The sequence below is a fragment of the Prionailurus bengalensis genome, chromosome A1, assembly GCF_016509475.1.
Source record: "Prionailurus bengalensis isolate Pbe53 chromosome A1, Fcat_Pben_1.1_paternal_pri, whole genome shotgun sequence".
Taxonomy (NCBI): domain Eukaryota; kingdom Metazoa; phylum Chordata; class Mammalia; order Carnivora; family Felidae; genus Prionailurus; species Prionailurus bengalensis.
The window spans coordinates 208,845,140-208,867,717 of record NC_057343.1 but is presented as its reverse complement, the minus strand read 5'-3'; the positions used below and the strand labels follow the sequence as shown (position 1 = coordinate 208,867,717).

At 39.8% G+C, this 22,578-nt stretch overlaps 1 protein-coding gene across 1 annotated transcript in view; it reads right to left on the bottom strand.

Annotated features, from left to right (window-relative positions):
* C9 (complement C9) overlaps positions 1 to 22,578 on the bottom strand; it is a 56,141-nt gene that overhangs the window by 15,601 nt on the left and 17,962 nt on the right. The window contains exons 4-7 of the mRNA XM_043599517.1: positions 22,217 to 22,364; positions 14,424 to 14,562; positions 5,672 to 5,941; positions 846 to 1,086 (exon numbers count right to left, since the gene is read on the bottom strand). Coding sequence (XP_043455452.1) covers positions 846 to 1,086; positions 5,672 to 5,941; positions 14,424 to 14,562; positions 22,217 to 22,364 — 798 coding nt within the window. The remainder of the gene's footprint in view (positions 1 to 845; positions 1,087 to 5,671; positions 5,942 to 14,423; positions 14,563 to 22,216; positions 22,365 to 22,578) is intronic.

Genomic DNA, 22,578 nt, shown 5'->3' with positions numbered 1-22,578 from the left:
GGAGATGTGCTGGCATCTATCTCCTCTGTAAGGAATATTGCAACTAGCCACAATTTCTCACGAAATGAGTAATTAAAACTTATTAACACAGTCACTTTGCATGCACTTTATTCTTAAAAGGCTTAGATGAAACCTTTAGGCCAGTATGGTACTTATGTAGTACATAGGCTTTTCCTGAACCCATGGCAGACATTGATGATCAACCATGGCCTTCTTTCCCATAACTTCAAACGTGGTCAGACATCTGCTCAACGTGGAGTCAATTCAACTACCACCATATGATTAAACTTGTCATTCTATGGGGTAAAACTAATTTTCCACCTTTGCTTTAAGACATTAGATTTACATCTTAATATTACTTTCTCCCTTCTCCCTCAGAGAAAATTTAGAACACTATTTCCCTTCCAATGCTCAAGAGTCCTTTGGAAAAGTATTGACAAACATGTAATGGAACCCATTTATCGATTAAGAAATAGATGATGTGAATTATGTCTCTTGTACTTTTTCTACTTTTTAAGTAGTATTCCACTCAAAGCATCGTCGCCAACTGATCTTAAATTGCAGTGTAATTTTGTGCATTTTGTAGTAGTGCTGCTGATCAAGTCATGATCAAGTCATCGTGATCAAGTTCATGATCAAGTCATCGTGTTTGAGGTCTAGAAGTCAATTCGCTATTTGCTGTTTTAACAGGATTTTGATGCCAAAGGGCAGAGAGAGAGAGTTCTCTCAAAGAAGCAGTGTATAGGAATTTATCTGAAAGCCTTTAATCATTGAAAGAGGTTAGCAACAGGAATAATGATTGGTTAAAACAGCTTTAGAAGTAAGAGCTCTGTTTCTAGGTGTACCTTTCTCTTCCATGGCTGCTTTATCCAAAACATATATTAGTTCATAGAGTCCTCCTAGAGACCCAGAGCTACTGTAGTGGGTTCCGTAGGTTTCCAAAAATGCAAAATATTCCCCCTTTGCATAGGTAGGTGGCAGAGCTTTTATGTCCTCCAAGAAAGTTGTTGTCAGCATGACATCCCGACTTCTCATCGTAAATCTTCCCAGATGAATTACTCCCTTCACATGCAGGAACACTTTTTCCTTTGTTGTAGAGCAGAAGAAAATAAATATGAGTTTAGTAGCCATTATTTCAAAGTTAAAAATCAAAAAATTTAGAATTTCCCCAGGAAATAATTTGTGTTTGTTTGTTTTGTTTTGGTGACCATAGATATTTTGACCCAGTAGGGTGGCAAACTCAGAATGCCATTAGTCCCAACTGTTGATGAAAGTGTGCAGCATGGGGGCTCTCAAACACTGCCGGTGGGAATGTAGAATGGTCTAATCCCCCTGGAGAACAGCCTAGCAGTTTCTTATAAAAGTAAACACACATTTACCCTATGGCCAGTAATTTCACTTCTACATATTGACCTCTGGTCAATGAGAAAATAGCCCACAAAAAGATCCATACAAGACTTTCATAGCAGCTTTAGTCAGAATAGCTTAAAACTGGAAACAACTCAAATGTCCACCAACAGAAGACTGATAAACAAATTGTGGTATGTTCACACAAAGGAATACCAGTTAGCAATAAAAAAGGAACAAACTACTGATACATGCAATAATATAAATAAATCTTAAAAATAGTACTCTGAATGAAAAAAGCCAAGCACAAAAGAGTATGTACTCTGTGATTTCACTCATATGAAGTTCTAGAACAGGTGAAATCAAGCTACGGTCAGAGAAATCTGGAGTGCTTGCCTCTCAGGCAGTAAGGGAGTGGCTGAAAAAGGGCATGAGGAAATTTTCTTGAGGTGGTGGAAACGTTCTATATCTTGTATCAGGAGGTGGTTACACAGATGGATACCTACAATAGTCAAAACTCATGAAGCTATAGGCTTAAAGTATTTGTGTGTTATTGCTTATAAATTATACCTCATTAAGTTGATTTTAGAATGTTGGCAATGAAAGAAAAAGTAGACATTATGTATACAGCCTACTCTTCCCATTTTGCAGACCAAGAAAGTCTGATCCAAAGGTATCAAGTTATTTGCCCCAAATCACAAAAATAGACTGTGCAGTGATTGGTCCTATAAATGTAGGATTTAGGTCTCCCTGCTCCGTCTACTGGGTACTTTCAATTTTTTTTAAGTTTATTTATTTATTCTGAGAGAGAGAGAGAGAGAGAGAGAGACAGAGATAGAGACAGAGAGAGGGAGAGAATCTCAAGTAGGCTCCACGCTGTCAACATAGAGCCCAACACGGGGCTTGATATCATGAACGATGCTACCATGACCTGGGCAGAAATCAAGAGTCAGACGCTTAACTTACTGAGTCACCCAGACACCCCACTCAATTTTTGGTAATAATAAGGTGGACAATATTTTAAGACCTAAATAGGTGAACAGTTAATCATTCCCAGAGATGATGGCTTAAATTTCCAGGAGAAAACCATAGACTGTCCCAGCCAAAACTAAACTATAATTGACACCTATGGTTTTGTAGATGGTTCATTTAAGGTTCTTCTAGAGTAGTGGTTAACACATGTTGATTGCATAGAACTTTAAAGCATATTATTAGTTTTTAAAAGTATAGCTTGGTATATATGAACATCACACCAAACTTTCTGTGTTCTGGAAGCACAGATGTTCACAGTGTATAACTTCACTCCATGTGATGGTCGGTGATTCAGTCTTTAACAAAAATCTTAAAGAAACTTACTCCATATACAATAAATCATATGAGTTCTCCTGATGACCTCCATCATAATTCTCAGTGGAGTCTCAAGGATGCACAAAAAATATTTGGATTCCTTTTCGTTGTTACTAAATCAGGAGTGTAACTTGTCAGAAAGACATTATATTTTTTGGCCCCAATTATTTTAGAGGTAGATGTTAGATCATTTCCATCCAAACATAAAGTTGTTCCTTCTGTGTCAAAATCTCTTGGCCTCACTTGTCTAATGATTTGCTACCCATTTCTTTGTCCTCATTAAAAGCAAAATTCATTTAAAGAACTCTCTGTACTGGCTGTTTTCAATTCCTCTCTCCCCATTTTCTCTTGAATCTAATCCAGTCATTCAGCTCTCCTCACTACTTCAACAAAACTTCTCTTGTCAAGGTCACCAGTGACCTTCACAGTGATAAAGCCGGTAGCAGTTACTTCTGAGTCCCTCTTCTTTGACATATTAGCACATTTGGCACAGCTCATTACTCCTTTCTCCTTGATAGTTTCTTTTCTTATCTCCTAGGGCAGTTCTTCTCAAGCTGTAAAGTGCGAACACATCACCTGTAGAATCTTGTTAAAATGCAATTCTGATTCAGCAGGTCTGGCTTAGAGGCTGAGGTTCCAGCTTCCCAGTGGTGCTGATGTTGTTGACCCATGGACCACACTTTGAGTAGTGAGGTTCTAGGGCATTATACCTGCCACATCTTGCTGTCCTCTGCTGCTTCTTCCTCTTTCTATTGATGTTCCTTGAGTTTAGTGTTGGATCTTCTCTCTCTCTCTCTCTCTCTCTCTCTTTTTTTTTTTTTTTTTACAAAATGTGTAGTCATTTATTTTGAGAGAGAGAGAAAATTCCAAGCAGGCTCCATGCTGTCAGCACAGAGCCCAACATGGAGCTTGATCTCACAAACCATAAGATCATGACCAGAGCCAAATCAAGAATGGGACACTTAACTGACTGAGCCACCCAGGTGCCCCATCTAGCTCGTTTGGTAGCAACTTCATCTTTTCAGTTGCTCAGGTGAAAAACCTTAGAGTCATGCTTGACTCTACACTTGTGTCCATCATCACTCACCTGGATTCTTACAAAAGCTTTCAACAAATCTTGCTTTTGCTCTTAACTCTCATATTTCTTATCATTTAAATTATATTAGAGTATGTCAATCTTCTATTAAAAAATAATTCTAGTGACCTCCCATACCACTCAGAGAAAAAGCTAAATTTCATGACCTGGTTCAGGGTAACCTTTCTAACTTATTCTCCTTCTGGTTCACTCTGGGCCAATGGACAGATATGGTCATCTCTAACAGTTCCTTTTGCCAGGTGCGTCATCCCAAATATGACTATTTGGTTATTTCTTCTCCTTCAACTCTTCACTCAGATTTCCTTGAGCTTTCTTTTTAATACTGCCATTTCCCCAGCACTCCTGATTTCCCTTCTGTTACTCTACTTTTCACTTTATTCCATAGCACTTAACACTTTCTAAATACTACGTGGTTTGCTATTTTGCGCTTATGTTTATTTTATCTATCTCTCTGCGATGAACTTTCAGTTCCATGAGGACCGGAATCTTTTCTAGTTTGGTTCACAAATGTATCCTAAGTACCTGGAACAGTGCCTGGCCACGTAGGAAATCTACATTAAATATTTTCTGCATGACTTAAAGGATTTTCCAACTACATACTTGGGATGGGTATGCATGTTAATATAGAGACAATGTACAGACCCATGCAAAACAATTATAATGATTGAGCAAAGTACTAAGAGTGAATTATTATTATTTTTTAAAGGAGGAGAGGGTATCTAAATAAGTGACTGTGTTATCAGAAAATGAAGAAGGAACGTTTTACCAGCATCATACTGATTACAGAAAGTATATTCTATATTTATTTCAAAGGGGATGAAACAAAATTCTAAATTGGGATTCAATATTAAAAAACAAACACATTTGCAAAGCTTCAAACTAAAGGTGTGATTACAAAGGAAGCAGACAAGTTTCATACGCTACGTGTATAATTTCATGGCATCATTACTTTAGAGACACTTTATAGTAAGTACATAGCCATCAGTGTAAGGCATTGCAGTAAATTACCAACATTCCTCAGTACGATTCTTCATTGTAATTCTGAAGATAGCATAAATTGAACAGTCTATTACCACAATCTCAGTCCAAAGGTATGCTCTGAATTCTAAATACGCTTGTTCTCTGTTCGTCACCACCAAACATCTCACCCCCTTATACTACTGCAGATCCTGTCAAGTTCTTCTCCAGTCTGCATTCTTCTTCCTGACCTTCTAGCTACATATTTGAGGATTTGTTGACTATTATTACCTCTCTCTCTTTTTTCTCTCTCTTTCCAATGAGCTCTATGTGCTCCAAACACTTAAAAGAAACAGTTTTGGGGGAGTGCCTGCATGGCTTCATCTGTTAAGCACTGACTCTTGGTTTGGGTTCAAGTCATGATCTCATGGTTTGTGAGTTCGAGCCCCACATCAGTGTCAGCCTGGAGCCTGCCTGGGATTCTCTCTCTCTCTCTCTCTCTCTCTCTCTCTCTCTCTTTCTCTCTGTCCCTTCCCTCCTCACTCTCTCTCTCTCTCTAAAAATAAAAATAAACTTTACAAATAAAGAAAAAATTTTTAAAAACCCATATCTTAAAAAATAAATAAATAAAAGAGGGGGATGCCTGGGTGGCTCAGTTGGCTGGGCGTCCGACTTTGGCTCAGGTGGTGATCTCGCGGTGCCTGAGTTTGAGCCCTGCATCGGGGTCTATGCTGACAGCTCTGAGGCTGGAACCTGCTACGGATTCTTTGTCTCCCTCTCTCTCTGTCCATCCTCCACTCATGCTCTGTCTCTCTCACTCTCAAGAATAAATAAACATTAAAAAAAATTAAAAAACATGAAGAAGGGGTTTGGTTATTTTGAAAAATATCCCATCATATTCTCTGTTTAAGTGTTTGAACTTACCTTCTTTGAAGAATGTGTCAAAAACAGTTGGTAAGTTTCATTTTTGGAATACCCAAATCGAAATTTAGCCTCGGCATTTGTAAGACCTAGGGGTGCTTTATTGTCAGAAGTTTCTTGAAGTTTACTTTTGGACTGTTCAATTGCTTCCGTAGGTGTGAATTTTAAATTTATGTCTGCGTTAAAATTCGATGTCCTCTCTTGGACAATTTGTTTGAATGCTTGCATCTGTTCTTCATAATATTCAGTTCTGAAGTTTTTATCGGCTTTGGTCTAAAAGAGAATCACGAGATGTTAAAAACAACATACAGAAAACCACCCTAAATAAGCATGGAATAAAATAAAAATCAAGCAATGATTTGAAAGGTATTTGAGCAAAGGAGTTAAGAGTGAAGCACTGAAGCGACATGGCTGGACTCCAGTAGGGACTCCATGACTCTTGAGAACAGGACACAGTAACTTCTCTTGTGTGTCAGATTCCTTCCGCGAAATAGAGAGACTCACCAGAGGGAGCCCAAAGGGTGTTATGAGATAATCCAATGAGACACCGCATAGGAAGGGCTGAGAACGCAGCGAAACTTTCAGATGTTAAATATGTTAATAATTACAGAACAATTTGTGTAACAGATGTGCAGTATACTTTCATTTGTGTAAAAAAAAAGAAAGGAAGAAAGAAATGATAAAGCTAATCCTGACCACGAAGGCTTCTGGGCCAGCTCGGTTTTGAATAGTTTCTGCATGTTGATTAATTTAAGCAGGAAGGTTAAGTTCTGCATTGTCTCTTAACCTTTACACTTCTACTGTCTGTTAAAAAGTAAGTAAGTAAGTAAGTAAATAAATAAATAAGGGAAAACAAGCAAGCAAAAAAAGGCTTTTACGTGCATAGGAAATTACTGGAAAAATAGACAAAGCACAGAGTGTTTGCCTTTGAGAAGGGAAACTGTGGAATGGAAATCTGGAAATCTTGAGTGGCAGCAGGCTTATATTTCCTTGAACAATCTTTTGTGATGTTCAGACTTTTTCACATTTTTTTTATACCATATTCATTTTTTTTTGCATGGAAAAAAAATACCCTGAACAACCTAGTTAAAAATTAAAACTTTCAATTAAAAAATTCTTAGCCAACTTGGCAATTGTCAGATATGAGTGGGAGGGTTGCTAGTCTCAGTGATTAACCTCTCTTTCCAGAGGTCCTCTGTGATAGGCTGTCGCTCCAGTGTGAGAAAGAGACGCCCATGTCTTCAGTCAGTGGCTGGGACCAGATTCCCTAGCATATACTGGGGGACTGTTCCGCACAGGGAATGCTATCGTCTGAAACTTTAAGTTTCATAGCATATGTTAAAATCCCAGTGCCCGATGTGATGGTAGGAGGTGTGGCCTTTGGGAGGGGCTTTCACAAATGAGATTACTGCTCTCATACCCGTGACCCCAAAGAGCTCCCCAGCCCCTTCCAGGATGTGAGGATGTGAAAAGTTTGTAGCCTAATAGAGGACCTTAACTCAACCAGATGAGCACTCTGATCTTGGACTTCCAGAACTTCTGATATTCTCATCTCCAGAACTGTGAGAAATAAATTTCTGCTTTTTCTAAGCTACTCTGTTGGTGGTATTTTGTCATACCGACGTGAATGGACTCAGACGGGGAAACTAAAGTTACCATCTAATGGAAATGACTAAAATGTGTACAGTTTTCATTAAATCAAGGCATCCTGGGGAAAGTGCTCAACATAAAGGGGGAAAGTAACTTAACCATGTCACTTCCCGGCTTAAAAATTTTCAGTCTTCCCACTGCCTTTAGGAGGTAATCTAAACTAGACTTATTCCAAGTTAATCTCTCCCTGAGTGTACTCCAGCTTTTAGACACTTTTCTATTTCCACAGCCTATGGTTCCTGCTACCAAAGGGCCCATTTATGCTGCTTTTACCTTCTGGAATGTTCTCTGACATCTTTTCCCCCTCCCCCCATCCTCCCATAAACCAAACACATACACATTCTCTCACACACACACGCTATACAGCTTGACCTGGTTAATTCCCACTCCTATTTCAAATCTTAGCTTAAACATCACTTCTTCAGTGGGGAGGGGTCTTTCCTAATCTCACAGACTAGCAAATCCATTTTCTATAAGCTGTCATGTCTTTTAAAGTAAAACACAATGAAAGACCTTTTCTTTTATGATTGCTTATTTAATAGACTCTCAGATGGTAAGTTCCAAAAAGTCTGGAAACATGTCTATCTTATCCACACACCACTATCGCCTCGTGACTTGGTAAAGTGTCCGTCACGTAGTAGATACTAACAAAAATGTATTAAATTTAATATGCAGGTCCAATGTTGCTAACCATAATAGTGAATATTTATTGAGTGCTTACTCTGTGCCAGAGGCTGTTAAAAGTGGTTTATGTAGGATTAGACATTTAATTTCTTATCTTTAAGATGATTTCTGTAATCTTCCCCATTTTACCAATAAGAAAACGCAGGTTAAATTTGTCCAGGGGCGCCTGGGTGGCTCAGTCGGTTAAGCATCTGACTTTAGCTCAGGTCATGATCTCACAGTCTGTGAATTTGAGCCCCGTGTCAGGCTCTGTGCTGACAGCTCAGAGCCTGGAGCCTGCTTCAGATTCTGTGTCTCCCTCTCTCTCTGCCGCTCCCCTGCTCATCCTCTGTCTCTCTCTGTCTCAAAAATAAATAAAAACATTAAAAAAAAGAAAGAAATTTGTCCAAGGTCACACAGCTAGGAAGTGGTCCATCCAGCATTGAAACCCCGAAAGTCTGATTCCAGGGCCCAGCTGTTAATTCTTATGCTACACTGCCAAAGAGGGCTTGACAAATTCTGACTAGTAAAATAAAGAAAGATTCACGGAAAAAGTTGCCTTGAACTTAGCCTTTGAAACATGAATAGGATTTTTGTTGCCTTGAGATCTAAGGCTAGTGGAAGTATTGTTGGGTGAGCTGGGGAGACCCCGGGCCCTAGGGCCTTGACCCAGCCCACCTGGAGGGAGTCAGGGAAGGTGACTTGTTGGTCTTGACCTGAGAAAGAATTTGAGGACAGACACTCAACACAGTGGATGAGCGACATAAATGGAAGTTTATTAAAGTAAAAGATACATTCTTTATATAGGTGATTAGGGGAGAGAGAGAGAGAGAGAGAGAGATGCACCCTGGGAGTTGGGTTTCTATCTTTTATTGATGGTTATTAACTAAGGGGCAGAATATGGCCAGAAGCAGGGCCTTGTGCTTTTTCTCCCTAATTTGGTCAGGGGTTTCCTGTCATGGCACCTGCCATTTTAGGCCTGTCTGGTTTTATCCAGCTCCATCTGGAGTACTGCCAGGATAGGCCTCTGACCTTCCTGATAGTAGGCCATGACTTCCTTGTTGTTGATCTTTATCCTGTTAAAACTTGACAATCTATTCTAACAGTAGCAACTGAAGACAATTCTACTCAGTCTTCAATGCTGGGAAGTGGCAAAGCCGAGCAAAATGGCACCAGGAAAACTACTCCCTAACTCTCCTGGAAGACTGAGCTCTTCTTAGCTACTGTGTTCTAATTGGCTGCAAGATAGGAGTGGTGTAATCTGTAGGCACCCGCCCTTATTCCTGACATGACTAGAAAGAAACTGGCACTGGCAGAGATCAGCTTAGCAGTGTGGAGGATTGCTTGTAGGTGTAAGAGAATATTAGCCAGGGTGTTAGGGTGCTGTTGAGCAATCCTGTCTCACTATGCCAGGATGATAGTAGTCAGTCTGAAACGGTGAAGGTGAGGTCACTCTAGAAAGCACAGAGACAAAAGCTGGGTTGAAAAAGGCAAAGAAAATATCCATTCATCCAAAAAGAAGTCTGAGCTCAATGCCAGGCATTCAGAGATGGACCAATATTGGGACTCATCATGAAGAAAGAGCAAAAATCTTTAAAGAGAGGCCAAGAGGCAAGATTATAGAAAGCAGGATGATGCAAGGATAGAAGCAAGGTTCTTTCCTTCTTATTTAGTGTTTATTTATTTCTTCTGAGGGAGAGAGCATGCATGCAAGTGGGGGAGAGGCAGCAGAGAGAATCCCAAGCAGACTCTGTGCTGTCAGCACAGAGCCCAGGGCGGGGCTTGTTCTCACAAACTAGGAGTTCATGACCCGAGCTGAAATCAAGAGTTGGACACTTAACTGACTGAGCCACCCAGGTGCCCCGCAAGTTTCTTTATGAAAACCAAAATAAACCGATGTGGAGAAGCTGAAATTACAAAGAGGGGCAAAGGGTGTTCCAGAAGGCCATGCACATTATAAAGGTCAGTTAAAGCTCTCCTATATAAAGGTTTATCCAACTGATACTTCTTGAAAAGAAAGAAACATTACTTCTGGCACTGGGAGTGGAGGAGATAGAATACAACCGATAAATATTTCAGAGTTCAAATCGAAAGGGAGAGGTGGGAGAGTGACTGGAAATAGAAGGTAAAGAGATAAAACTGTTAAAGAGGCCACTGAGACTTTGTGCAGATAATAAAACCATCTATTATCTATTATTATTACTAATGCCATCTCTCACTAATTGAGAGAAGGACCTAGAAAGAAGAGACTGACTGCAATCTCAGGAGCCGCCCTCAGCCTAATTGTTTAGCTACTAAATTTGGGGGTAATTTGAAATTTAGCCAGTATCTTCGAGAGATCATTTTCCCTGCCTGTGTCTTAAATGTTAGCTGTGCTCTAGGACCTCATTCCTATGTTCTTTGTTCTCTCACTGTATGCTTCCTGGAGGATCTCAAGCACTCTCAAGCTTTTAATGATCATCTGCATGCTGATGATTCCTAAATTTCTGCCTCCAATTCAGATTGTTCTGTCTCCGCTCACATTTGTATAATCTACTCTTTGCAGGACAACTTCACCTAGACGTCACACAGAACCTCACACTCAAAATTATCAACACTCAAATCATTATCTTGTTCTTGGAATTGACTTTGACTCTTTTTTTGGTGGACTCCCTCTTCCCTGACTTCCCACAGCTTTTTTGGTGGCCTATCATCATCCAGTGGGGGGGGGGGGGGGGTCACCTTTGACTGTCTGTCTCCATACCTTACATCCATGGTGAGTTTATTTGTTATGTAAGATCAACTGGGAGGAAAATAGATGCCAAAGAACTGGGTCTCCATGGGGCCCAAGAGTAGGTCTGTGGTCTAAACAAGTGTGAGAGCAGAGAGACTGGTCAGTTGCAGTGAGGCAAAGAGTTAAATGCTCGATTTCCTGATGTTCAGATTTTTCAGAGACAGCACTGTTTTGGTGAACACAGGTTAAGGATGGGGCTCCAGATGTGAGTAGCTGTTGTAGAATAGATACAGGATGTTAAGAGGCAACAAGAAGTTATTGGCAGCCACAGGATATAAGTCACCCAGGGTTTTGGCAGGATTTGGGCAGGAAAAGATGATTATAATCCAAGCGCATTTTACAATTCTTTGTTGATCTCATAAATCTTACATACTTACGGTGATCCAGTTTAAAGAAAATTGTAATGAAAACCTGAAACCTGATTTACAAATCATGACTTTCAACAACAAAAGTGGAGAGGACCAGAGGAAAACAAGTGAAAAGGAACTGATTTGTGCATGTAACCATCACTGCTTTTTCCCCATAATTGCGGGCTTCAGTGGTTCTTAGCCATTACTTCTGACTTACAAAGTAGCCAACAAACCTTGACGTGTAATGTGACTATTAATTACACACTTAATTGTAGCTAAGCCTTTTACTAATTATATTCTTAAGAAAGAATAATACAAATATTTATTGGGTGTTTGCTATGTGCCACTAATTTCCTGAGTGTTTTAGATTCATTTATCTTTACAAGGTAGGTATCATTATTTCTATTCTAAAGATGAGTAAACTGAGGCATGATGAGGATAAATGATATGCCTGAGATCTCACCACTGCTTAGGGGCAGAATTGGGATTCCAACCTATGCAGTGTGTTCTAGAACCAGAGCCACATTTGAGATAAGAGGCACTGAGAGAGTGTGAAGGTATCAGGGAAAAATGACTTTATTAAGAAATATTCTTCATATCATGATAGGCCAGTAAAGTTCTTTCAAAAAAAATAAAAGCAGTAAATTATTGTCAATGAGTAATAAAATAGGATTTAAACAAATGAATTCATCCAATAAAAACTTGTTGAGCATATTCCATATACATATATTGAGTTGGGTATTAGTATAATAGGATATAAAGAAGTATAAAATGAATTCTTTGCCTTCATATGGGATATATATATATATATATATATATATACACCACACACACACACACATATACACACACACACATATATACACAATGGAATATTACTTGGCAATCAAAAAGAATGAATCTTGCCATTTGCAACAATGTGATGGAATTAGAATGTATTATGCTAAGTGAAATAAGCCATTCAGAGAAAGACAAATATATGATTTCACTCATATGTGGAATTTAAGACACAAAACAGATAAACATAGGGGAAGAGAGGCAAAAATAAAATAAAAACAGAGAGGGAGGCAAACCACAAGAGACTCTTCAATACTGAGAACAAACTAAGGGCTGCTAGATGGACGTTGAGTGGGGGGATGGCTAATTGGGTGATGGGCATTAAGGAAGGCACTTGTTGGGATGAGCACTGGGTGTTATATACAAGTGGTGAATCACTAAATTATTCTCTGAAACCATTATTATACTATATGTTAACTAACTTGAATTTAAATAAAATAAAACGAAACAAAACAAAATAAAATAAAAATGCATTCTTTGCCTTCAATTACTGTAATAATATGCATGAAAAAAGAGGTAAAATATTACATTGAATATTAGAAAGTGCAAAAAGAAATTCTAAGAAGCCAAAATAGAGATTTCCACTTAGGTTCTTTTCTGTATGGCAGAAACAAATTTGGCTATTTCCCAAGCCTACAACAGATTAGGGTGGGGGGAGCACCAGCAGTTGTGGCACCAAGAAGGTGATTTGGGGACGTTAGCAAACTCCCAGCCAACTTATCCTATCAGTTGACACCAACTAAAAATCCAGGTCCACATCCAATGTGTTTGGTTATGGGACGTTACTCCCAGCTCCCCTGGGGGTGTAAGTAATATACAGGGTAAGCAACACATCTCCTCTGTAAAATCCAAACTACTCTGAATGCAGAAGTCCCTCTGTTTCCAGGGTTGCAAATAAGAGAAAACACTGTATTTGCTCTCCGAATGTAGCTTCAGGGTCAGTCCCTCGCAATGCCCCAGCCCTCACCATCTTGTGTCACTTGCAGCCATTCCTACCTATAGAGGAGCCAAGAGGCTGGTCACAGTGACGACAGGAAAACTGTGACGCAGATGAGAAACAAAATTAAGTAAGACAACAAGCCCTTCTTCCATCAGCAATGACAAAGGTCACCTTATCTTTGGTATGTTCTTTTTTTTAAGAAAGTGGAACATTTGTAATACTCCTTAGAAAGATCGTCTTCCCCTCAAAAAAATGTGTGCTTAAAGAGGGTAAATCTGGCATCGACGGGGAAAGATCAATAATCCAACATGTTCCCTGAAATTTGGGGGAAAATCATTTCCATTCTGGACTTACAGGTACAAAAATATAGGGTGATGTGGTTGCATATGGAAAAAAAATGCCCTCCAAATAGTTCAGACTTTAAACTCTTTAGTACTTATGGGAAAGCATGATCACTTCAGGTTACAATGGGTAGGTATTGTTTTACAACATTGTTAAAAATAATAGAAATATCAACTGTATTCATTTAAAAGTGTATGTGTTTTTGAAACCATTGTGAGTAACAATAGTAATAAAGGACTCTGTGAAAACTGAATAAAGCAAACTTTATGGGTCACCCATGAGACCATTTAAGAAAACAAATTGTTGTCGCTTCTGGTTCAGAATAAGCCAATTATTGTTCTTTATTATATCTTGCTTAGACCAAGTCTCTCTAAAGGTGATAAATACTAATGTTTTATTTATTTAAAATTTTTTTTAAATGTTTATTTTTGACAGAGAGAGAGAGCGAGAGAGAGAGAGCGAGCATGGGCGGGGGAGGGGCAGAGAGGGAGGGAGACACAGATTCCAGAAGCAGGCTCCAGGCTCTGAGCTGTCAGCACAGAGCCCGACGCGGGGCTCGAACTCACAGACTGCGAGATCATGACCTGAGCCGAAATTGGATGCTCAACCGACTGAGCCACCCAGGTGCCCCAGATAAATACTAATCTTTTAAATGGACAGGTCCAGTTTGTGATGGTTCTAGAGAATTTAGGTGACTCTTAGGAAGATGATTACGTTTGGGGTGGCATTGTGTAGAGTAAAAGTCATTTTAAGAAATAGCTTTACAGGAGCTAGAGAGGTGTGAGGTTAGTGAAAAGAGCCATTCACATTAGTCAAGCAGGCTTTACCAAGGGGAATATAAAGATGGGTTTTCACTGGTAGGCTAGCAAAAAAATGGTCTTGAAGAGCATGCAAGCAGTGTACCCAGGACTTAAATCAGCATTAATTTAATTTTTAGTTTTATCAGGATCTTAGATGATTCTCTTTATGGGGTCTAGGTATTTGCCAAAACTCTATTGCTATGTGCACATTACTGAGGATTGGCTGTAGACCACCGTGTGTTTTCAAAAGAGATTGAAGCCACACCCCTTTTTCTTTAAGTCAGTCTTATATTCACATCAAATTCTTATTCCATTGGACTTTTCAAATTATTTAGTTTTAAACTTATTGAAGTGGCTTTTCAGCTAAAAGTTGGGCAATGTGGTCGCTTCTGAGACTTACTTCATAGGCCAGAGAAGCCACGTTCCAGGGCCTGCGGTAGTAGACCAAGGTATTTCCGTCCCGAACCCGGTCACAGAATCCATTGTAGAACTCATTGTCAAAAGGTGTGCTTAGGGGATCCATCCCTAAGATGTTGATGCTGAGAATGAACAGAGTAGCATTAGGTATGGCGATACCAGGAGCTAATGCAAGGCAGTCCTCTGTAGCTGGGGAAAGAGACAGCTTTGGCTCAGCCCCCCCACTGCCCCCAACATATGCGTGATATAATCAGGAACAGAAGCAAGAGCCTGCTCACTTCTGCTTTACATCTCTGGCAGGAAGCACACCTTAGGAAGACCTTATAAACTTCCAGGCAACCTCGGCACTGTGGAGACTACAATGAAAGATATGCAGTAAGTAGGGAGCAAGGGACCATCTGGCTCCTAGAATCTTAACCCCAGTGTTGTAACTCTCAGCTAACTTCCCTTAGTGAACTAAGAGCCAACTCTGTAATACCACCTATTTAAATTATTTGAGAACAGAGCATCTCAGGGGGGCAGTATAACATATGCATGTAATTTTTAATCTACGAATCAACATTGGGGCTCTTTCTCTCCCCATGCTCTTTAAACTTAAGCTTTTTCCTCCATCTGCCTCACTGCTTGTCAAGAACCTCATTCCCTCCAGGCTTATATCATCTCTATTATATTTTCCAAAGGGAAACACAAAAATTTCAGCATCCTGACAAGGCATTCTCAAAAGTTCTACTTTTTCCTCCCAGCAAAATATTTTTATTTGGAAAGGTTCAATTCAGAAATAGAAACCTTATTTAACTTAAAAGAAGTTAAGTTTGAGTTGTAGGGCTCAAAGCAACGTATGAACAAGAAGCATTCTCTGAGAAGAACACTTCTGTTTATTGGAGGAACAGTCATTGCTATCTAGACTGCCTCTGGAATATGGGGTTCTAGACCAAGGAGGCCAAGACGGAGGTTTGATCTGCAAAGTTGTAACTGAGTTTGACACAAAAGCAGAAATTCTTCCATTTCTCTAGACCACGACCCAAACTTTTGGGATTCGCTCTCTCTTGCTCTCTGCCCCTACCCCGCTTGTGTGTGATTTCTCAAAATAAGTAAATAAACTTTAAAACAAAAGAATCCAAAGACGAATACACATGTGCCAAATGAACAGCACAGATAAGTGCTACACAGGTTCCCGACAGGAAGAAACCCCATTTCAGGGTCATAAATAGAGTTTTAGAAGAAGTAGGATTTGACTTGGGTTTTGAAGGATGGGGACGCAACGGCAGGAGGAATGGTGTGCATAAAAGCATGGAGGTGGAAATGTGTATGGCATGATTTCACGTAGAAGTGTCCAGATTTTCTGCTTGTCTACTCTATAAAAGATGATGTCCAACTCAGCCTGCCTGCACAATTTTAGCTTGATATATAAAATTTTTCATCTTGGGGTGCCTAGGTGGCTCAGTTGGTTGAACATCTGACTTCGGCTCAGGTCATGATCTCATGGGTGGTGAGTTCGAGCCCCACATCAGGCTCTGTGCTGAAAGCTCAGAGCCTGGAGCCTGCTTCATATTCTGTCTCCTTGTCTCTCTGCCCTCCCCTGCTCACGCTCTGTCTTTCTCTCTGTCTCTCTCTCTCTCAAAAATAAGTAAAACATTAAAAAAAACTTAAAAAGTTTTTCATCTTAAGTTTGAGTAGTTGCAAAGGGTATAATTTCTCAGCAGTCTACAAATATTTATTTACACCTTAAAATACGATTGTTTTGCCTCTTTTTAAAATAAATCCAATGAAATGCCATAGTATTGGGTGGGTATCAAATCACTGCAATGTTTATATATCTTTAGCAACTAGACAGTTTATGGTATTCTTTTTGATTCCTTTTTTTTTAAGACTATTTTTCAGAGAAGTTTTAGGTTCACTACAAAATGAGTGAAAGATACAGAGATTGTTCATATGCACTTACCCCTTTTTATTCTTGGATCCATATTTCTATTCCAATTCCACAGAATTTTCATCTAACGTGATGTTATTTTAGCTTGGAATTTTTTTTTATTTATATAATTTATTGTCAAATTAGTTTCCATACAACACCTGGTGCTCATCCCAACAGGTGCCCTCCTCAATGCCCATCACCCACTTTCCCCTCCCCCCACCCGTCAACCCTCAGTTTGTTCTCAGTATTTAAGAGTCTCTTATGGTTTGCCTCCTTCCCTCTCTGTAACTTTTTTTTTCCCTTCCCCTCCCCCATGGTCTTCTGTTAAGTTTCTCAGGATCCACATATGAGTGAAAACATATGGTATCTGCCTTTCTCTGTATGACTTATTTCACTTAGCACAACACTCTCCAGTTCTGTCCACGTTGCTACAAATAGCCAGATTTCATTCTTTCTCATTGCCAAGTAGTATTCCATTGTATATATAAACCATATCTTCTTTATCCTTCGTCAGTTGATGAACATTTAGGCTCTTTCCATAATTTGGCTATTGTTGAAAGTGCTGTTATAAATATTGGGGTACAAGTGCCTCTATGCATCAGCACTCCTGTATCCCTTGGGTAAATTCCTAGCAGTGCTATTGGTGGGTCATAGGGTAGATCTATTTTTAATTTTTTGAGGAACCTCCACACTGTTTTCCAGAGCGGCTGCACCAGTTTGCATTCCCACCAACAGCACAAGAGGGTTCCCATTTCTCCGCATCCTCGCCAGCATCTGTAGTCTCCTGATTTGTTCATTTTAGCCACTCTGACTGGCATGAGGTGGTATCTCAGTGTTGTTTTCATTTGTATTTCCGTGATGAGGAGTGAGGTTGAGCATCTTTTCATGTGCCTGTTGGCCATCTGGATGTCTTCTTTAGAAAAGTGTCCATTCATGTGTTCTGCCCATTTCTTCACTGGATTATTTGTTTTTTGGGTGTGGAGTTTGGTGAGTTCTTTATAGATTTTGGATACTAGCCCTTTGTCTGATATGTCATTTGCAAATACCTTTTCCCATTCCATCGGTTGCCTTTTAGTTTTGTTGATTGTTTCCTTTGCAGTGCAGATATCTTGGAAATTTTAATTGATTACTTTTTTATACTTTTCTGTACTAAAAAGATATTAAGTGAAATTTCTAAAATTTCAAGATACCTTTTGACCATAGGGTCTAAGTAATTAAAAGTTCCTCTGGATTGAGTTATTATTATTATCATCAGTATATATAAGTATTAAAAATTTTAAAGTAATAAATAAACATAAGTAATTGCGAAGTAATGGTGTCTCAGTGAAATGAATGGGACTTCTTTTTAAATTAATTGATGAGTTCCTGCCCTTGTGGGTGAATATTACTTATTGCTAGAAAAAGACAAGATTCATGATCAACTGTATTCCTACTTTCTATTTTTATAGGTGTAAATGCTGAGAAACTTTACTCATGTACATAAGTAGATAAGAATAGAAGGAATTTTGCCATGGCAATGTCACTTGATTCTTTGATCTTCTGAGATGTATGCCAAAAAAAGGTCACAGACTAGTTTTTCATTAAAAATTATTTTCATAGCCCATTGTCTGACAATTGATTAGAATATCTTTCAGTGTTGTTGATAAAAAGGGTGAGAGACCAGTTGACTTACAAGGCGTTGGAGCCCAACTGAGCAGCAGTATTTGGAGACGTTTCTTGGTTCTTCCACATGGTAAAATTTAGATGGCTAAGGGGTGTATTCTCCTTTTGGAAAGTGAAAGCTCAGTGATTTTAAAAAGGGAGATGAAAGGGGAGAATGGGTTTGATAACCTGAATGCCACGGAGTTGTTAAGCTTATCAAGTTTATGAACAATATATATGTATGGAATCGAAGATTTCCTGTCAGTCCAATAGAGTAGTTAAGCCACTAATAGTTGAGGAAACTACTATGTGAAAACTTACCTGCCCCTTAGAAAGTCTTTTTTGCACCCCATGGTATGCATACCCCACTTTGTAGGTTTTGTTTTACAGAACAGCAAATTGACTAGTTGGCTGCATCCATCTGGAAAGTTACAATGAAGCTGATCCACAGTCTAAAGCACAACTAAGGAAGAAATGTTTCAAAACTTTTGACTTGGTTCCACTACTACAGAGACAGCCAGTCTAGTCTAGAATGAGCCAACTTTTTTTTCAGCCAAGAAACATGAAAACTTCTCATGGATGGAATGTCATCGCCTGGGAAATTAAAAAAAGCATGTATATTTTGTCAGCACCTAGAGGTGCCTGTTTTCACGCCAGCATCTAGAACCATAGACAGTTCCAATTTACCAGGTAAACAGAAAACAAAGATCCTTCCACGGAAGTGGTGTTATGCTTAGAGCACATTAAAAAAAAAAGTAATTCATTGCATGCTGTACATCATTTACAGATGGTTTGGATTTATATTTTTTCAATGAATGCAAGATGAGCTGGGGATTTCCCTAAACACTTCTGGAGAATCTCAGATGCCTACAAGGCAAGAGGCGGAAACATTTGTGATACAAGGGAATTCTCTTGGCATTAAGAATTTAAGTGGGAGTCCTTCAAATGAAAAACACATATAAGTTAAGGACTGTAGGTAATGACTTGTGACTTTCATGTGTAAAAGAATCTGGCTGTGTATGACTGCTGATAAGGCTCAGTGAGAGTTTCCAGTTTGGACTGTGTAGAAGCAGTTTACAAGCATGTTGCTCTGACTAGGGTGTTTACTCCTATTACCTCTATTCAATATATCCCATTAGGCCCTTAGAAGAATAATGGAGATGCATCGTAAATAAATCTGCAACATTAATGGGATTGAAGAATATCTCAAATCTAATAAAGCATGTCATTTTGGAAACTCTTCTTAAATATTAATTACTGAGTTATACTATTCTTCAATATTCTTAATTCAAAAATGTGGGTAATAAATAGCCACCTAAGGAGTTTCATTTTCTAAGGTTAGTTTTACTTTGAAGATAAAGTGTTGATTCATGGGCTTTGCAGTGATGGTGATGGGGGTGGCATGATGAGCATGTGGACAGAAGGCCAGGGTAATGGTGAAACAAATCTAGTTTTATAAAAGTCAGAGAAATGTGGGTTTCAGTTCTACTAGAGACTAAAGAGTTCTGCTAGAATCTAAAGAGACTAAACTGGTTTTATTTGCTTCACTCAGTTTTTTTTTTTTTTAATTTTTTTTCAACGTTTATTTATTTTTGGGACAGAGAGAGACAGAACATGAACGGGGGAGGGGCAGAGAGAGAGGGAGACACAGAATCGGAAACAGGCTCCAGGCTCCGAGCCATCAGCCCAGAGCCCGACGCGGGGCTCGAACTCACGGACCGCGAGATCGTGACCTGGCTGAAGTTGGCCGCTTAACCGACTGCGCCACCCAGGCGCCCCGCTTCACTCAGTTTTTATCTGTAAAATGAATATAATAACTCCCCTGACAGCCTCACAGGATTATTATGGAAAGCTATAGAGAAAAAACGTAGAAAAAGGTGCTGAAAAGTTCAAAGTATTATGCAAATGAAAGCTGTTGGAGAGTAATAGGCTTTATGAAGCCTAAGTTAGTTATAGGTTATTGCTCATGGTAGTAGGGAATTTAATTAAAAAATGCTGGTGGACTTATTCTATGGGGACCAACCTCATTTTCCACCTCTGCAGCCAACCTTCTCCCATAGCTGGGGCCCCACCCTCTTTCTTGGTCTCGAACAGTCAGCCCTCTGACGTTCCCTTCCATCAGGCCTTACGGTGGTAAAGCATGATGTATTTAGGGAGTCCCAGCCAGCTCTCTGGAATGCCTCATCATATAACTTCCTACAAATGCTTGATATGAAATTTTTCTTTTCTCTGAGCAAAGAAAACCAATAGATTATGAATGATTGTGTTTCAGCTAAGTGGGCTACAATTTCTGTAGCCTTTTATAAGATAGGGTGTAAATTTGCCTTGTGTGAAAATACATAACATATGCAATGCCCACCTTCAAGCCCATCTGTGTAGAGAGAAAACTGTTTCTTGGATCTACAACAAAACAAAACAAAGTGACAATGGACTTTCACCAGGGGCTCACAGTATCTCCTTGAAGAAAACAGCAAGAAGAGTCAGAACTCACTGGAGCATACAGCAATCTGGTTATAAGGTTGCAGAAAACCCCCATACCATTTACTAACAATTGTTAAAATAACCTCCTGAGTCTGGAGACAAAAACTATTATACATTGGATTCAAGACTCCTACCTTTAGGCTAAAGGCCAAAGACACTTAGTATTAGTGGGCAATAGTTGAATGCTGCTAGGACAAGATTTCATAAAGTGAATAGAGGATGTGTGAAATGTTTTATCTGGCGCCTGACTCTTGGTCTCCTGCACTTTTTTCCTTACTGTGACTCAACAAGCACAAGTTCCATCTGGTTTAGAGAGAGAAGACGTCTCCACTTGTAGCCAAACTGATGCAGGGGTCTTACCTTAGGAACTGCCCCCTGCCTTGGTATAAGGTCTCAGTCTGAGCACCAATGACATTGTGGGTCCTGTGCACTGCAGGATGGTTAGCATCATCCAAGGCCTCTACCCACTGAATATCAGCAGGGCTCCCTCACCCCTTGGGTCCTCCATCCCATACCCCACTGTTGTGACCAGCAAAATAGTTTCCAGACATTGCTAAATGTCCTCTGGGAAAAAAAAATCGCCTCTGGTTGAGAACCAGTACCTTAGTTCCTCCTCTTGCTTTTACCGTCACCCACATCTTCCTCTTGCCTCTCCCTATCCCCATTTCCAGGACTCGAGTCCTGAACCTGAGTTTCCAGGTACCCAGTTTCAATCTTACCTGATGCCAATTGACGGTATTTTAGAAGCATTTATTTTCATTAATCAATCAATTAATTAATTCCTCTATATATCTACCCACCAGTATTTAATGAGTGCCTATGATGAACCAGGCACTGGGATTACGAGGTTGATAAGACACATTGCACTACAGGCAACGAAACAGAGCCATGTGCCATCTCTGTCAATACACCACTGGATGTGGGAACAGCTGTCTCTGTTGAGTACAATTTGCCAACAAATCCACCAAAAGTACCTTTACTGAAGAAAGCTCAGAACCACAATTGGAAAGTATGCTGTAGATATTCCTGGGGTGTCCTCTATTTGGAACAGGATAGCACCTGGGGCTTATGTCATTTTTCTAATTCCTAGGGCACAGATCTCTGGGTAATGGTCCTTATTCTGCAGAACTCTGAGTTCTAAACTGTCCAAGGCTTCTCACCTGAGCTTAGCTGCCCAGAGCTCCTATGTATAGAACATGGATGGAACTTCATCTGGTGATGAGAACCAGAGTCTCAACGCCATTGCCATCAGGCATCAGAACAGATTATTCTGCCCTATTCCTCCTGGGTCAACTCTACAAGGCAGGAAACTCCTGAGAACTTACAACCAGGTGTAGATGCGGGACAAGTTCCAGTGGAAGGCAGCCTTGCTGACAATTCAAATATTTGAATTGAATTGCCGGACCAACCACAGGCGATTTCAATTTCAAGTGTTAACATATCACTTTAACATTGCTATGGCCTTCCAGAGGTTCACAAATGAGGTGCTTCATCTCCTGTTGGACTCAAATAATCACCTATCATCCTGATTCTATGGACCCCCTACTAAGGCTGGACAGCGTGTCCAAATTATCTGGAGATACTGATTCAGCACTTTACCTTCTTTCAAGCTCAAGCATAATTCAAACAGAAAGCGGACCCATGAGCTACTCTCTAACTCAGACCCTCCGTCACCCCAGCACAGCAGGGGAGATAGAGGTCACTTTCATCCTCAAGGAGAAACATTTAAGCCAAGTACAGACCCATAGCCTGCTGTCCGGGCCAGTTCGGATTCTTCCACTACTCTGTCACGGCAGGGAAGACGGGGATCACCTTCACAATCATCCTCATCTGAAAAGTCCCCGCAGTCATTGTCACCATTACACAGAAGTCGCCTCTTTATGCATCTGCCTGCAATCAAAATCAAGAAAGACACTGTGGCAATGTTTCATTCTTTCTCATTGCCAAGTAGTATTCCATTGTATATATAAACCACATCTTCTTTTTTTTTTTTTTTTTTTTTTCTGAAATTTATTGACAAATTGGTTTCCATACAACACCCAGTGCTCATCCCAAAAGGTGCCCTCCTCAATACCCATCACCCACCCTTTCCTCCCTCCCACCC